Raw genomic sequence first — 17,876 nt, 5'->3', positions numbered from 1 at the left:
AAGGTAAGTAACTTCTTCATCTGATAGAGACTTCTAGATGATGATTCTTTACCTTAGAATAGATACCCAAGCAACACTGTGGGAAACTGGACTTACTTGAAGATGTTCCCCTACTTTCTGACCTCTTTAGAGCTACTGGATGCTGGTTTTCGACTCTGACAGTGCACTGAGGCCTGCCAACCAGACCTCAGTGCCAGTGCTCTTACCTTAAAACAAGGTGATGCCTAATTATAACACAATTGTCAAAAGACTTTAGCGCTCCTGTAAGTCCCTAGTAAATCGTACTCCTGGTACCTAGGCATGGGTACTAAAGAGCATATCTTATGCCACTCTAAGGGACCCACACAAAAATTCCACACATTCCCATTGCAGGCTGTGCAACATGGCGCAAACTATGAAGTGAAAACAAGATATGGCACACACCTATGTGCCAATCCAAAGGCATTGCATTTAATATATGTAAGTCACTCCTATAGGAGTCCTTTGAGTCCTTAGGCAGGGTGCAAAATATTTTATGTGAGGACACATCTGGATGGGCAAATATGCCCCTAAGATGTGAAATTCTATTACTAGCTATTACAACGGAACAGGGAAGTCATCTTAAGCTATGTACTGGTCAAAACAAGTTACTCAGCTACATAATGGCTTCACTGAAATATAGGTTGTTTGATATCAAACACCCAGTATTAATAAACCCCACACTGGTTCCAGTGATGGATTTGATAATACATGCACCCAAAGAGTACCTTATAGGTACCACCTGAACCTTACTAGTTCCTCTAGTGTGCTGGCCGACTAGTCCTGTCTAGCCAGCCACCACAGACAAGTTTCTTACCCCCTAGGAGGTGAGAGCCCCACTCTCAGAGGTCAGAAACAATGCCTACTCTGGCAGGAGGTGTTTACACTCCCTCTAGCTGACAGGCTAGTAAATTAGCATGTCAAGGCAGGAAGCTTCAAAGAGCACACTGCTCTAATCAAGTCTAGCTTCCCCCAGAACTGGAGGATTCCTCCCGAGGCCCATTTGGCACTAGGACAGGTGGGAAATAAGCTATGCTAGTAGGCGTGTTACACCTCCAGGATAGTCACACCCTTAAGGTGGGCCACCTGAAGTGAACACGAAAATTAGGATTTCACCATCTTGGTTGTGGAGAAATTAGGAACTCTGGGAGAGGGTGAAGCCCACTCCACAAAGGAAGTGGTCATATAGGGGGTGTAGTAACCCCATGGGTAAGTAGCCCATTGGCTATTACCATTCAATCCCTTTAACACCCCTAAATTGAGTATTTAGGTGGCCCCTTGATACCAGGCCTTCAGAATTTCAGGTACTTAATATGGCTTCCCTGTTCACTTACTATGTCTAAGAATTGACAAAGACATAGCAGAGGAATATCTGCTCTTGCAGATATGTCCACATATACAATACAATGCACCCTGCTTTAGGGCTGCAAGTCCTGCTGTAGGGGTGACTTACAAATATTACATGCAATGTTTAAGGGACATGGCACACAGTTTGTGTGCCATGTCAGGTTTTCATTTTTAGGACACCCTGTCATGCAGCCTGTAATGGCAGTCTGTATGAGGCTCGTGCTGAGTCCCTTGGAGTGGCACAAGCTGTGCTGCACCATTTACTAGGGGATAACAGAGGTGCTAACGGGTCTGGGGGGAATTGGAGTGGTCAACCTCACCCAGTCCCTACTTGCAGCCTCTTTTCCCCAGGACCATTTACCATTCAAGTAAATAGGACACCTGGCACTGTAAAGCACCTCTGCACCCGGGTGCCTCAGTGCCTCCCGAAGTGACCAGTTGGTGCTGCCTTGGGCCTTGCCCCATACGTCCCTTAACTCCAGAAGAACAGTCATGTAAGTCTTTGCCAAGTAACTGTATGCAATATACGTTTCTTTACCACAGGATAACATTAGGGCACCCAACGCTGAAAATCACCTCTGCACCCGGGTGGCCCAGAGCTGACTGAGGTGGCCTGTTGGTGCTGCCATGGACCTTGTCCCATATTTAACCACACTCACCTCATGCCCATCAATTTGATTTGCTTGTGGGCTTGCTTTAAAAAATCCCTGTATGTTGTTGGAAAATACTTCACTTTTGTTCCGCGTTGGGGAGGTATTGTTACCGCCTTTACGACCGAGTCTGTTACATGGATAAATACATTATTGTTGAAACTGTGGGTGAACTACTTTTTATATTTATTGTGTCTCTCTCCTTCGCACTCATGGTCATGGGGGACATGGTGCTTACAAGTTTAATTCAGCCCAAACCTGAACAGTGGTATTGGAGTGTTTTGCATGACGACCAGGTAGCGATATTGTTTATTTTGTCTCTCCGCACTCCGGAGCGGCCATGCCCATTTGAAGTTTACTATACTGTGAACTTTTTTTGTTCCTGCGTCACATTCTTCACTCACCTAATCCCTTCCCCCAGTATTTCCCTTCCCTGTTTGTTGCTTGTTTTGAATGGAACAGAGGGCTCTATCTATTAAGTGACTGCTCTGCCCAGAGGTAATAACGTGTCACAACGCATGAAAAGTATGTTCAAAGAAACTTTTGTTGACAACATTTTGGAACACCAGCCCTGCAACAGCGTTTATTGGTGACACATGTTCACAACTTGGCGAATTTGGGAATCTACATGTTATCCAGGCCTGCATGGGTAACCGTACAGCGTGGTGTACTACCGCTCCATCCAAACACTGGCACAAGTTGTTCTGCTCTGAAGAACAGTGAATAATTTCGGGATCTGGAACGTAATGTTCATTATTTGTGCACTGAAATGTCAGGTGAAAGTGGTAATGCTTCAGAGTAAGCAAAGGTTCACCAGAGTTTCGACAGATCCTGGTTTACTCACATGCACCCTTCCCCATACCTCCCTCGTGCCGCTGTGCTAAGTGCCAGGAACGCAGGTGCAGCTTTCATTTGTCTACTCCGAGTCCAATGGGGACACCCTTGAGTTTTCTCAGGACCTGGCTGTGAACGTACGCCCTGGGCACATGTCCCGATGGGGCCCTGGAATGCCGCAGAGTCCTTTAACAAAGATCCCTGCACTCAAGGTGTTTGTTAGCGATTACGTATTAATTTAGTGGCTCTACTGTCTTCAAGTCGGGACCCCTTGAGCAATTTATTGTACATCTTGAACGCCGCGGCTGTTCATAATAATTTGCGTAGGGCTCTAAAATCTGTGTTCTAAAGAACCGACTGCTCTACGGTCAAGGACGTAGTGCACTGTCGGTGTTAGACTTTTGATATTAATGAGCAAAAAACATGATATACTCATTGTATTGAAGCACAGCATCAGGCTACTGCTGATGTGTGTTTTTTTATTTTTATGGCAGATAAGGTGAGAAGCATTTTGCATAAAAACAACTTTGCAGGGTATACCCAATTTGTAGGGTGTGCAATTATTTCTCTTCCTCCCCTAGATCCGCGCATCTTGCAGGGGCAAGAGGTGCCTATCTACAGAATGAGGTGAAAAAAAAGTAGACAGACAATATAGACTAAACTCGCTGTAGGAAGACGGTGGCCATTTCAAATGAGCATCATTATATTACGTTATTAAGACCAACATTTGTAATTGTTTTATCGTGTGACAAGTGCACCAAAAACATTGCTTTCGAAGAAACATGCATTAGGTAGAGAACAACACCTCACATGTTATTTTTTACATATCTACATTTCAGACTCATCTGATAGTTCGGTTTATTTATTTTTTAAATGTGTCTTCATATCTATTTCATTTACTGAATTATTGCCAAAATTAGTTATTTAACAAATACAAAAATACATGCAAGTCGCAACAGAGTAAGAAATGATTTGTCATTGTCTCGGTTCATTTAAAACACTTTTCATTGCAACAGAGTGTGTTGCTGAGATAAATTCAGGCATCCCATCATTTGAAAGTACCTGGTACTCTCTTGCAGAACAGCTCGCACATCCCAAAAGATCAAAAGGGGTGATTAACATCAATGCTACCTGTCAACCAATATACCTGTTTGACCTCCTGTAAAAGTGCACCATATTGGACAAGACAATGAAATGGAACATCAGAAGAATCACCTCGTTTTTGAAGCACAGCACATCTGTCAGAGTTGGGGCATTTGTAAAATATGTACATCCACTTTTAACCCCTTTTCCTCACACTTGCAGTGCTTAATTTGTAAATAATCATGTGTAAGTGCCTAAAGCTTTCCTTTGCAACGAGCAGCTATTGCAGTACAATGTGAATTCTGAGGTAACGTTATTCTAAAGCCATCTCGGGCATTTTAAATATATGTACAGCCAATTTTAAACCCCTTAGCACAGAGCTTAATTTACAAATAATCATGTGCCAGTGCCTAAAGCTTTCCTTTGCATTGCTCAGCTGTTGTAGTTCAATGTGAATACTGAGGCAGCGTTATTCTGGAGAAGTGTGGCTCAATGGTTAGAGCGGCAGACCCTGAAGCAGAGATCTGGCTCAAGACCAGGGTTCAAGTCCCGCTTCGGCAGGTCTTGGGCTCAATTCCCCTTGACCAGATAATTCTCGCCTCGGTGCCTAATCTAATTCATGGGTCCCACTCTGCAACTCTGGGCAATAGCTTGCTTAATCTCCACAACGGCCCCAACAGCGCTTGGATGCCTGGCTTCACCCTGGGGGTGCTCAGGAGTGGGCGCCTCACAGGGAAAAGCCAGGAGGGGTTCCATAGCGGTATGAGTACAGCGCCTTGAGACCCTAACGGGTGAGTAGTGCGCTATACAAGTGCTAATTTACATTTACATCTCGGGCATTTTTAATATATGTACAGCCAATTTTAACCCTTTTAGCCTAGAGCTTACTTTCTAAATAATCACGTGCCAGTGCCTAAAGCTTTCCTTTGTAACACGCGATTGTAGCAGTTCAATGTGAATAGTAAGGCACCATTATTCTAAAGCAATCTCGGGCATTTTTAATATATGTACAGCCACTTTTAACCCTTTTAGCTCACTCACTAAAAAAAAAGTTCAGTTATTAATTTACAACACCAATAGCTCTAACTCAAGCGAATGCGAGACCTATTGCATTGCAAATGGTTGTTACTGATGATATGGGGATCAAGTGTTCTGGGGTCCATGCACAAAATAACACTAACGCTAACCAAGAATGAAGAATAAATAGTATGTAGAATGACCTAGCTCACAGAGGCCTTTTTAGCTAGTGTCTTAGAAAAGCATAGTCTGGGAAAGATCAATATTTTCAAAAAAAATAAAATATGGAGGATTGTGGTGAATTATCATCCTATATAGCAGCCGAGGCAGATGTGGAATCTATTCTAGTGCCTAACTTCAAGCAATATTATTTGTGATATGGCCTATATCCTATTTCATCATGACCTAACAGTCCTGATAGTCTTCCCTGATGTGAAACAAGATGAAGCCCAAGTACAAAGTGAGAGGAGGTTTTCTTATAGGAAGAAAAACATTTAAAAGACTTTCCAAATAAGTTTATTTACCAAGATGAAGGAAAACCCTTTGGGGAGGGCTTTTCCTAAAGGGAGTGATGGTTGCCAAATGAACTTTCATGCAAGAGAAATATAGACCAGCCTATATAATATAAAGAAGGTAGGACAACCCAGCTTCCTCCTGGCACTTGATTAGCTTGATGGGCTTTAGTACACACCAGCAGGAAACTTCCTTCCACTTGATCACATATGATGTTATAGAAGCAAATTTAAAAGGCAATATTGGAAGAATGCAGGAGCAAGTCTACTATATACAATGATTTTGATTTGTGGTGCAGGATGCTTCTTTGTGCCCTGGAACAAAGGGTTGTCCCAAAAGGATTCCTGCTCAGGGACACTGGTTCTAGTGCCATTCCAGCACATGAATTATTCTGAGATGGCCAGGGTTGGAAAGAGGCTTACCTTTCCAATTGCATGTCTCATACTTTATCTGAAACTGAGATGCTGAGTTTTCAGTCCCCTTTTCTGGCATTCAAAGGCAGCAAAAAAACTGCCGTCACTGCACAGTGAAAAAGGAAAGAAGCCCTGGCAGCAACACAATGGGTCTCTTTCCTGTGGCAATCCCTAGCTTTAAAAAAGAAATTAATTAATAAATAAAAAAAATATTTTCAGCGCCCACAAACTTTGATAAAATCTGGAGTCCACAAGTTTATTACTGATCATTTGCAGCCTCAGTTGAGGGATCGTCCCCGACTCACAATATGTGTACTACTGGGACTTCCAGATATTGACCATTAATGATTGGATACACGCTGCAAAAGAAGACCTGACAGGCCACCTGAACATATGTGCCATGGTGTTGAGTACTTTTATGACGGAAATGACAGAGCAGCGATGGCTGCCCCTCCCCGGGGGCAACAGCAGCATGGGACAGGGTACAATCACACTTGGAATGGAAAGGAGGGGTCACCAAAGAAACTCCTCTATGGGTGGGGCCTGTGCATAAAGGTGCCCAGGCTGCAGGGTTTTGCCATGTAGGACCTGATTGGGATTTCTAGGCTAAGGGATGTCACAGAAAATGGACACATCAGGTCATTTGAAAACCTCCAAAATCACTATGACCTCTCACATTGTCAACTATATAAATATACACAACTCAAGACACACCTTCCTCACTGAGGGGTCGATTGAGGAAATCTGCCTGAATCAGCTTCCCTCAAGAGTCATCTGTTACAGAACCCACTGGGAAAAGGAGAAGTGTTCTCATTATACATGGCTATAATGAATAATAACACTGGTACCCGAAGAAGCTTACAACAATCCTGGGAACAAGATGTGGGGTGCCGAAGGATGTGGATGGGAGGCCGCTCTGATGCACCCTCGTTAAGTGACCATTTGGGCACACTTCAATTTGATTCAGTTGAGATCTTACACAGGGCTAAGCTCCACAAATTGGTGAAGATCCCCTCAAACAACTCCCTATGATAACAGGATGTTGTGGGCTTGTTCTATTAAACACTGTGGGAATTCCCGGGAACCAGATATATTGGGATATGATTCTGTAGTAACTCAGTGCCATACGTAAGGAGAAAATACAGCACAATCCACAATCTGAGCTACTGGGAGTCTCAGGGGACATTGATCTCTGTAGGAAAAAACATATATTTTGTTCTCTGAGACTGGGATGTGAAGAGAGACACTGCTCAGAACTGGGATTGCCTATTATAGCAACTAAAAGTGAGTGAATTAATTGGATGGCCATGTTCACGGGGCTGAAAAAGTCATATACTCCGCTAGCAGTTGCCCTAGGAAATTCAATAGAGTCTGGGATCAATGGAGGGAGTATTATGGGCTGGTAACTTTCAGATCACAGGACCCCATGCACCAGGATGCCGATAGAGACCTATACTGCATAAATGATTTGACTCCGGTAGGATGACAAGGCCGGAATGGAGGAGTCTGGGAACAGCCTCCATTCCTGAGATTGTGGTTGGCGCAGTGGATTCCTGTTGAGGGGAGGCACCCTAGGTCCTGTTTTGTCATCCCCATCTACCATCCCTTATGTGCATAGATACTATACTGTATTGGGATGCTACTGATTGCGTCATGTTACGTGCTCACATTGTATGATATACTGAAAAGAATCCCAAATAAACAGTTGGTTAAAGAAATGCACATAAATTCATACAAACGACAAGTAGTTCAGGATATACACTAACCACATTGAATTGTTGTGGGGATTTCCATGGCTCGCCTACGTTTGTAGCGTAAATCAGTAGATGGTGGCTGATTCCAATTAGCAGATAAATAACCAAATTCATCCCAAAATTTGACAATTCCTCGCTGAGCTGTGAAGAGAAACAAAATTATATTTAATAACCGAGTATATTGCTGGAAGGAAAATATTACTTACCCTGCAAGTATCTGTTCGTAGCATGTAGTGCTGTAAATTGACATGCTTGACATACTCTTGACATCTTGGACTTGGATGTTTAGAAGTTGTTTTTCTTCAAAGAAAGGCTTTTGAGTAACGGAATGCACTTGTCCCTCACCCTTGGTAGGCAATGCACACTGGCACCGACTATATTAGATTGCTTTTTGCACAGAGGGACAGACTTAAGTATGGAGTGAAGAGTAAACGCCGTAAGGTGCACGACATGTAATTTGGAAGCGCGCAAAAAAAAAAAGATTTGTAAGTAGAGCCAAATGCTCTGGAAAGAAAGGTGGGCACATGTGAATCTATATTACTACATGCTACAACCAGATGCTACAGGTTAAGTAACATTTTCCATTCATGTCATGTATTGCTGTAGATACATATTCTCTACTTAGACTGTAAAGGAGTGGTAGACTTGTCAGCATTGGGGTGGTCTAACCCCAAACTTTTCTGCCTACTTGACTCACTTTTGCTGTATCCGAGCACTTTACCTCTGCTGACCAATGTTTAAGTGCATGTGCTCCTCCCCTAAACACTGTAACAATGGGGTATCCACAATTGGCATATTTATTTAATTTACATGTAAGTCCCTTGCTGTAGGAAAGTGCCTCATTTTGGTATGGTTACACCCCTCACTTTCTGCCTGGTATCTGATGTCATTTCCCCAGTGCCAGATCTCTTTCCCTAAACTGGCAAATCTTTAAACACCCTCTGTAAGTCACCAGTAAATGGTAGTCCTGGTACTCAGGGCTTGAGGTGCTAAAGAGAGTTCCTAAGGGCTTGAGCACGAATTGTGCCACTCTAAAGGACCTTTCACCAAGCACATGGCAGGCTGCATATCTTGATGCAGACAATAGTGAAAACATGGCATTCAACCTGTGCCACATGTTCCTTAACAATACATGCAATATATGCAAGCCACCCCTACTGCAGGCCTCACGGCCCTAAGGCAGGGTGCATTATACTACATGTGAGGGCATATCCGCAAAAGCAGATATGCCCCTGCTATCTCTGTCAATTCTCAGACATAGTAAGTGGCCAGGGAAGCCATTTTAAATGCATGTGCTGGGCACAGGTCAATACGAGCTCCCCAGCTACATGAGGGCTTCACTGAAAATTGGGATGTTTGGTATCAAACATCTCGTAATGATATGCCTAAACTGATTCCACTGATGTAGTTATCAATACATGCATCCAAAAGGCACCCTAAAGTGGCCCCCTGAAATCCTACCCACATCTGGTGTACTAGCTGACTGGTTTCTGCCACCCTGCCACCCCATACACGGTTCTGCCCCGCCTCGGTTGAGAGCCTTCTGTTCTGGAAAAGGGTGTGACACCCCCTTCCAAAGGTTGACGTAATGATTAGCCTTCCAAAGACTGCAAACCTCAAAGGGCAGCTGACTTTAAAATGCAAATCTGGCTCCTCTCACAGGAGAGGAAGCCACCCCCTCGGTCTCTGGAAAGCCGGAAAAATTAGCTAGGCCAGTAGGTGTGCCACCACCAGGCTAGTACTACCCCTAAAGTGCGCTACTGCGTGGTGGACACACAATTTCAGAGGTAGCCATCTATGTGATGACATACCCAGGAATTCTGGGACAGGATTATGCCCACTTCCCACAGGACTCAGAGGGTCAGTAGCCCATTGGCTCCTATCCTACACACCCACAAGTCCCCTAAATTCAGTATTTAGGTAAGTCCCTGGCACCAGAGAAGCAGATCCTGATGACCTAAGAAGACCAACGACACACAAGAGCTGCGAAAGTGGAAGAGAAGCAAAGAAACAGCTGACATGGTTTCAACCCTGCCAGCTGGTTTGCATCTCTTGTTGAATTCCGCACCCAAGTCGACTCATCCTGCAGCTGTGACTCCAGAAACCCAGGAGGACTGACTGCCTTCAATACAGACGCAAGACCTCCTGTTAACAGCTGACCTGTTCTCCAGCAGACTCCAAAAGAAGGGACTCTGAAGCCTCTGGAACCGCCAAAACCCGACACCTGCAGTCACCACTGCACTCACTGTCTCTGTCCCGAGTTGGAATAGACCATCGGTGCCAACAAGGTTCCCCAGCCCTCCAGAGTCTGAATCCATGGTGGCTTCACACCTCCTGGACTCCCCGAAAACGCCAGCAGCCTCTGCACGCAGACCCCTCTAACGCACCAGTAAGGAAAACCCAACAACTAAGCGCAGCTCTGCACCAGTCGCCTCTGAGCTGTGGAGAAGAGGACCAAAGAAGGTCACCAGTGCCTGAGCATCATGAGGCCAGAGCCCCACTGTTGGTTCAGCTCGATTAGCCTCCTGGCCAGAGACTGCAGCCTCTTTTCACAGTGATCGATCTCCACTGAAAAGTATTGGGCACCCAATGCTGTTTTGTACCCTGCACCCGGCCACCCCCATGCCACTGGTGAACCTTGTCCACTACTCACCTCAACTCTTGGAAATTGATCTTGTAAGTGGCTGTACTCTACCTGCTAGCAGAACTTTTTTTTCCTCTCATAGGTTAAGATTGAAGAAATCAAAAATTGCACTGTGTCACTTTTTTAAGGGAAAAGAATTCCTATCTAAAATGAACTAACCTAAACGTTTTTGCTCGGATGCCTCAACACCTATAAAGATAGTTGCTATTTTTATAAATTGGTGTAGATCTCTTTTTGAGTTGTGTGTCTCATTTATTAACTGTTGTGTGTATTTGTAGATGTCTTACACTCCTCTGTGTTAAGCCTGAGGCTGCTCGGCCACCCTACCTACAAATTAAACACTTTGATAATTGCATAGCCCTGTCCGCTCATTAGGTAACCCCTCGACCGTTTACACAGTATTAAACTACCACATAAACGGCCAGCTCCCTACACTTGTAAAGTGGTATGCCATATACCCAGGACCTGTAAATGCTACCAGTGGGCCTGCAGCACTGATTGTTCCATCCATCTAAGTAGCCTTTCAAACCCTGTCCCAGGACTGCCATTCCATGGCATGTGTGTGTAGTTTACTGCCACTTTAACTGGGAATTTAAAACCCTTGCCAAGCCTTAAACTCTCCTTTCATTACATACAACTCACCCCTGACGTGGGTGTAGGAAAGTTCCCCTTTTTGACATGGTCATCCCCACTTTTTACCTGGCAACTGATTTTGTCTGAAAGTGCACTGGGTTCCTGCTAATCAGGTCCCCAGTGCCAGATCTTTCCCTAAAACTGCAATTGTTCTCCAATTGGCAATACCTTTGTCCCCCCTGTAAGTCCCTAGTAAATGGCACCCCTGTACCTAGGGCATGGGGACCAAAGAGGGAACCCTCAGGGACCCCTCATCTAGCACATGCAGACTGTCATTGCAAGCTGCGTGTCTTGGTGCAGCTAAAAGTGAAAACACAACACAGCACACTGCCTGTATGCCACGCCCACTAACACTGCATACAATAAAGGCAAGTCACCTTTACAGAAGGCCTTTCAGCCCTAAGGAATGCTGCACTATATGACATGTGAGTGCAAGAGCAGATAAGCTTCTGCTATGTCTTTGTCGAGTCTTAGACATAGTAAGTGATCAGGGACGCCATTTATAGTACATGTCCTGGACACTGGTCAATAAGAGAGCCCCAGCTACATGAAGGCTTCACTGAAAATAGAGATGTTTGGTATCAAACATCTCATATTGATAAACCCTCAGTGATTCCAGTGCTAGATTTATTTATAAATGCACCCAGAATGCACCTTAGATGTGCCCCCTGAAAAATCTACCAACTATTAGTGTGCTGTCTGACTGGTCTTAACCAGCCTACCACCAACAGACAAGTTTCTGACCCCCACTCTCGGGCAGTCAGGAACAAAGCCTGCTCTGGCAGGGCAGTTACACACCCCTCCCAACACGATGACCTGCAAATTAGCATTGGAAGGCAGGAGACTTCAAGGAGCCCACCTTTGGTATGCAAATCTGGCTTCTCTCAGAAGTGAGAAAATGCCGACCCCCCCTGACCCAGGGCTCAATTGGCACCAGGACAGGTGGGAAAATTAGCAGTCAGAGAGGCATGTCCACCTTCAAGCCAGTTCCACCCCTAAGGTGAGCTAACTGATGTGGGCATGAAATTTGAAAGTTTGCCATGTTGGAGATGGCAGAACTAAGAACTCTGGGACAGGGTTATAGGAAAATTAGTAGTCAGAGGGGAATTGTCCACCTTCAAGCCAGTTCCACCCCTAATGTGAGCTACCTGATGTGGACACGAAATTTGAAAGTTTGCCATGTCGGAGATGGCAGATCAAGGAATTCTGAGACAGGGTTATGCCCACTTCCCACGGGAAGTGGTCATAAAGGGGGCATAGTGACCCTAGGGGTCAGTAGCCATTGGATACTACCGTACACTCTCCTAAACCCCCTAAATTAAATATTTAGGGGAGCCTCTGGCACCAGAAATCAGATCCGATCTGAACGAAGAAGATGGATCCTGAAAAGTCACAAAAGCAAGAACAGAAGACCAGCATCACCCCGCCAGGCCTGCTGTCCTCGACAACTGTGCAAAGACGACTTGTCCTGCAACTGCCTGTGCCTCCAAAAGCCTGGGACGACTGTCAGCCTTCAACCAAGATCCAGGAGCTCCTGTGGAATAGCAGAGCTGCTTCCTTGCATCCTGCAGGCACCCCAGAAAAACTAAGACGACTTGGGACCGCCAAAACCTGACACCAGAAAGGACCACTGCACACGTGCCCCCTAGCAAGAGTTGAAGAGGGTCCACAGTGGCAGTGTAGTCCCCAGACCTTCCAGAGACAAAGCACACCTTGGGTCTTCCCACTGTGAAGTTCATGATGATGCCTGCAGCCTCTTTGGGCAGGCCCCCTCTACTGCGAGTGACCAGGTGACAAAGACCTGATGCCTCAGGACACCTATGCACTTGGCTGCCCTGGCTCGAGGAGAAGAGGACCAAAGGTGTCCCCATGTCCTCGCGCATCGTGAGACCTGAGCCATCGTGTTGGTTCAGCAGGACTGGTCCCCCAATCCCAGCTTACAGCATCTTTCTAACCAGACCATTACCCCCATAGGATAACATCAGGGCACCTGATGCTGAAAAGCACCTTTGCACCCGGACGCCCCAGTGCCTCCCTAAGTTACCTGTTGGTGCTGCAGTGACCTTGCACTGTACATACCTTAACTCCAGGAGAATATTCCTTGTAATTTGTTGCTAATCGTCCGAATGCCATATATGTCCCTCTACCCACAGGATAACATTAGGGCACCAGACACTGAAAAGCACCTCTGGACCCGGATGCCCCAGTGCCTCGAGAGGTGACCTGTTAATGTGCCTTGGACCCTGCCCCATACTCACAGGACCAATCTTCAGGACTTGAGGTAAGTCGCTGTAAAGTACCTGTATGCATTATATGCCTTTCCTCCATAGGATAACATTACCACTTCAGAAATCGCAAGTGTTGATTTTTCAAACCTGTGAAAACTCATAACTTGAAATGTACTTACCTGATCGTGATGATCTTGGTGCCTAAAATTATATAAAGATAAGTGTTATGTTTTATAAATCGGCGTTGATTTCCTTATTGTGTTGTGTGTATCATTTATTGACTGTGTACATGCAGCAAATGTCTAACACTCCTCTCTGATAAACGTAAGGCTGCTTGACCACACTACCTTCCTAAGAGATCACCTTGTGAGTGCTAGAGCAAGCCCCTGTCCCCTGAACCCTTGGACTCTTTGCACAGTATACCTCATTTTGGTATACCATATAAAGAGCCAGATTCATACGCACGTGGCACCGGGGAACTACTGGAATGACATCCATGTCCGTTACCCTGTTAGGTGTGCATTCTCCGGTGTGGAACTTGTTGATTGAAACTGACATGCAAAAATGGGGCAGAAATGTGAACTCTGCCTTCAAGGATGTGATCAGTGGCATCAGTCGCTGGATAGTGTTGACGAGAGAAGAAACATAGATTACCAGTTTTTTCTAACTGTGTGTGTGTAGTCGATTCACTATGCAAACCGAACGAAACAAGAACCTGATGGAGGAAAAAAGGCAATCCAACATGAAGTTGGTGCCCATGTGTATCCGATGACTCAAAATGCTTTCATAGCAGAAAAACAACTCACAAACGTCGAAGACCAATACTAGATGGCTTGAATATGCAGAGCACGTGTATATACAGCAACACATGCTACAAAATAGCTATTAATACAGTACCTCATTGCTTTTACGTAGCCTTATTTTTAGAAAACATACTTTGTGCTACTTCAGTTAACAACTACAGACATTGCACAATTGCATATACCAACAGACTTGTAATTTTTCCTGTTTGTTAAAGCTATAATCACCACCACCATCATCATCCCATTCCTAAACTGCAAAAATCCTTAAAGATATCTTCACCAACTCAACACAGGCAGGCCTACCATTAAAACTACTATTCACAGCAACATAACCACAACAAAGAATACCATCATGGCTATAAATAAATCACATTATTATAAACATCATTATTCTCCTAACCATACCTACTATAACCATCACCAAGATCCATATCTTGAAGCAGCCATTCATTTTCACAATAACCACCAACACTTTGACCCCCAAATCAACAACTAACAATTACAAACCATTACAAAGGTCATTACTAAAGGGAGGACATTCACCTTGGGCAAATCCCCAGTATGATGAAATACACCTCATCTCGCCTCATCTCAGTGAGCAGTGCAATGATGTTTAATTAGACACCCTTTATGACAACTGCTTTCATCCTCTACAACATTTACACCACAGCTGCCACCACCTTTCCCTGGAGACTATGATCATGGACAACATCAAATCCCACATGAATGGTGTTCACCAGAAACACAACCTTCGATTATTATTCCAAGGAAACCTGCCATCACTGCTTCCAAATTTAGCAATTTATTTATAATACCCCTCTTCCCCATTTCTCAAAACATGTTAGACAAATATCTTAGAAATAATACTGCCACAGTATTACATTACACTTGAGTATGCTTTGCCACCTATTTATACAACCACAAAACGCCAGTGGAAATCACTGGCCTTTCTTAAAATCTATATCTAGCACACTGCTCATTTTTATCCACAGGCACTATTAACACTAGTTTTTAACATCGATTCTTTCTATTTGCCTTCACATAGCTAGCAAATACAGACTAGGTCAAGACCCTATAACCTTCTAATAAGACCCAATAATTTCCCTAGTATTAGCACTAAGAACCCTTTCTATTTCCATACTTCACTTTAAAGCAGAATGAAATATTCCACGGCAAGCCAACCCTGTGCGATATTAATGCCAGAGAGCGAAGAAGGACTGATTACCAATGCCCACATCTTTCCAGTACTGTGCCAAGTGTTCCCCCATCGCCTTCAGCAAGTGTCGATATTCCTTGGCGTCTGCAAAGTCCTGTTTATTGTGTGTGGGCTCCAGAACCAGGTAGGGTACGTCAACTACTCCAACCACCCCGCCACACGCCCTATGGAAGAAATACACCTTATTACACTGCAAGGTCTGACATGCAGCTAAAACTACAGCTTAACACAGAAAAGGTATGGGATCCATTACAGTAAATCTTAATCTCACAATAAGTTCTAGCATTAGAATGACTTTCAAATTCCAACATACTTGAATTACCTTTATTTTTGTGAACTTGTTTTATTAACTTTGAAGCATTACCTACAGTTTCAGTATGCCCAGTTTTAATCTCAGTCTTTCCGTTCATGTCTATATCTTTCAACATCACATTTATTCTTCAACGTTACGTCACTAGTAAACTAGAAATTCCTAGGTCTCAGAAAGAAGAGGAAAAGGCACAACAAATCCCACCAACACACATTAGTACTAAGTTATAAGACCTTTAAGTTGTTGGCAGAATTAATACATACTTGCCCCCCCAAGTTGTCTAGCATCGACTACATCATATTCCGGTGATCGTGGGTCTGCATATGCTCTCCATTTTATCCATGGTGGTGAAAGAGTCTGGATTTATTCAGCAGTTACGACAAAGGAGGGCACCGGATCTTTCCAAAGTTCAGCTATACGCTGTTGGCTGACCCCCGTTGCTCCTCATCGTGAAGGCCTGCTCCCTCTGCAACCGCTATTTCTTAACCTCTTTGCTTCCACCTGCCCCAGGGAGGCTGCTCCATGGTCCTCCAGTTCATCTCTACAGTGTGTCTGGTTATCACTAGGGCAATATCTTGAAGTGTCTCCTTCCTCCCCCTCCAAAGATCATAGTACAACTCTGTACACCAGTAACTGGGGCTCAGATAGAACATCTTCAGCAATTATGCAGTCCAGCTACATCCTCGTAACAGTCACCTATGGTATGAATCTTGTCCACTTCTTCATCTGTCTGGTCCTTGCAGTAGGTGTATCAATTAATGGGAGCACTGAGGCGTACAGTGGGTGTTGTGCTATTCTAGGCACTACTTTCCTCCAGAAAGGTACTGCTACCTTAAGGGGTTTTGAGAGTTTGAGTGATTGTGTCTAAGGCCCAGTAAAAGTGCACCTAAAGCTCCGTATTGTCACTTTGCCCCCTCATGCCTAGTTTGGCGAGTCTAGAACTGTCAAGCTATGTAGCTACCCACTGCAGCCGAGCTGCAAGATAGTACAGTTTGTAGTCTCAGGCCAAAAGCCAACATTCACCCACATAACATCGTAGAAAGTTCAGCGATACTCTACGTTTGATTCCATCCCAAATCAATTCTCTTAACAGTACAAGTAATGCTCTAAACGAAGACTGAGCAACTGAGACTGGAAGATTCACACAACTGTACAGTAGATGTGGTAGAATCACCATTTTGAATAAGGCCATCCATGCCTTTATAAGCAGTTTGAGAAAGTGCCAAAATTCGATGCTACCCTTCGTGGCTTGCAGTTGTCCTCACATCCTTGTGATAGACGTTTACTCCCAAGTACTTAAAAGCTTGGGGCTCCAATTTTGTAAGATGTAGACACGAATGGAAAGACTGAGAAGCATAATGAGTATATTGAAACTGTAGGTAATGCTTAAAAGCAAATTACCTTTATATAGCCACTTTTCTTTCATACCAGTTTAACATCTATGCATCAGTCGGCTTCATCATTGCAACAGCAGGCAAATCCTGGCACACTTTTCTAACGACATTCCAATTATGGGTAGGTAAAATTATAACTATTTAAAAGTTACAATTATCTGTTCATATTCTTACTGAAAACATTTGCACCTATGATTCAAATAGAATAGCTGAATGTGGAATGACATAGGACAAGGCAGAAGCTACACTTCCATGTATACAAAATACAAAATTAAACAAAAGCAATAAAGTCCCTGTCAAATAGATGGAGACCCAGCACGGTTCCCTTTCAGCAAAGTATGTGATCTCAGCTGAAAAAGGTTTGTATTCATTTAAAACACTATACAAAATATTTTGTGTTTGGAGTTTGTAAACAATCGAATATTCCAGGTTTTGATACTTTTTACTGGAATAAATGAAAATAATATGAACACGTCGTACAAAGCATGAACTTTTTAAAGTTCATCTTTCTTCACATGTACTAACACATGGGGCTAGAGGACAAATGTAAAATAACAAGAGATTTCTGGCCCCAAGGAGGAAGTGTAGCCTTTGACGTTCCTTGTTTATCTGTTGTTAAGGTTATATGAAAAACTGGTATTATCACACGTATCTGGATCGAAGTCCACGAGGGTAGTTTTGAATCATGTCTCTCTCACTTTGCAGAATTCACAATGGAGAATCTCCGTCAAAGTTGTTGACTATAGGTGATTATATTTTCAATTAATATGGTCTTTTTGATTTGGGCCCTTCGCTGTTGATTTCATTTTAACTTTATTTTAAGATCGTGTTGTAATGACACACGCATGTTTAAACGAGCCAACTTGTGTTTTTGATTCACAAGAAAAGAATTCTGTTTTGGTTCTTTATGAGGCCGGCTTGATTGTGCTGCTATGCCGTTTTGTCTTATAGACATTGGAGGGCGTTCCTCACACACCGCGAGGAGGCTACGTGCAGCAAAACCTACTTAGAGGGGTCGG

General features: G+C 44.0%; 1 protein-coding gene across 3 annotated transcripts in view; it reads right to left on the bottom strand.

Annotated features, from left to right (window-relative positions):
- The window catches only part of MORC2 (MORC family CW-type zinc finger 2), a 353,542-nt gene that overhangs the window by 122,736 nt on the left and 212,930 nt on the right, over positions 1-17,876 (bottom strand). For all 3 annotated transcript variants that reach the window (XM_069214663.1, XM_069214664.1, XM_069214665.1), the window contains exons 15-16: positions 15,163-15,317; positions 7,642-7,770 (exon numbers count right to left, since the gene is read on the bottom strand). In XM_069214663.1, the coding sequence (XP_069070764.1) occupies positions 7,642-7,770; positions 15,163-15,317 (284 nt within the window). The remainder of the gene's footprint in view (positions 1-7,641; positions 7,771-15,162; positions 15,318-17,876) is intronic.

This window comes from Pleurodeles waltl, chromosome 11, assembly GCF_031143425.1.
Source record: "Pleurodeles waltl isolate 20211129_DDA chromosome 11, aPleWal1.hap1.20221129, whole genome shotgun sequence".
Lineage (NCBI taxonomy): Eukaryota > Metazoa > Chordata > Amphibia > Caudata > Salamandridae > Pleurodeles > Pleurodeles waltl.
This window is presented reverse-complemented; position numbering and strand designations above follow the sequence as displayed.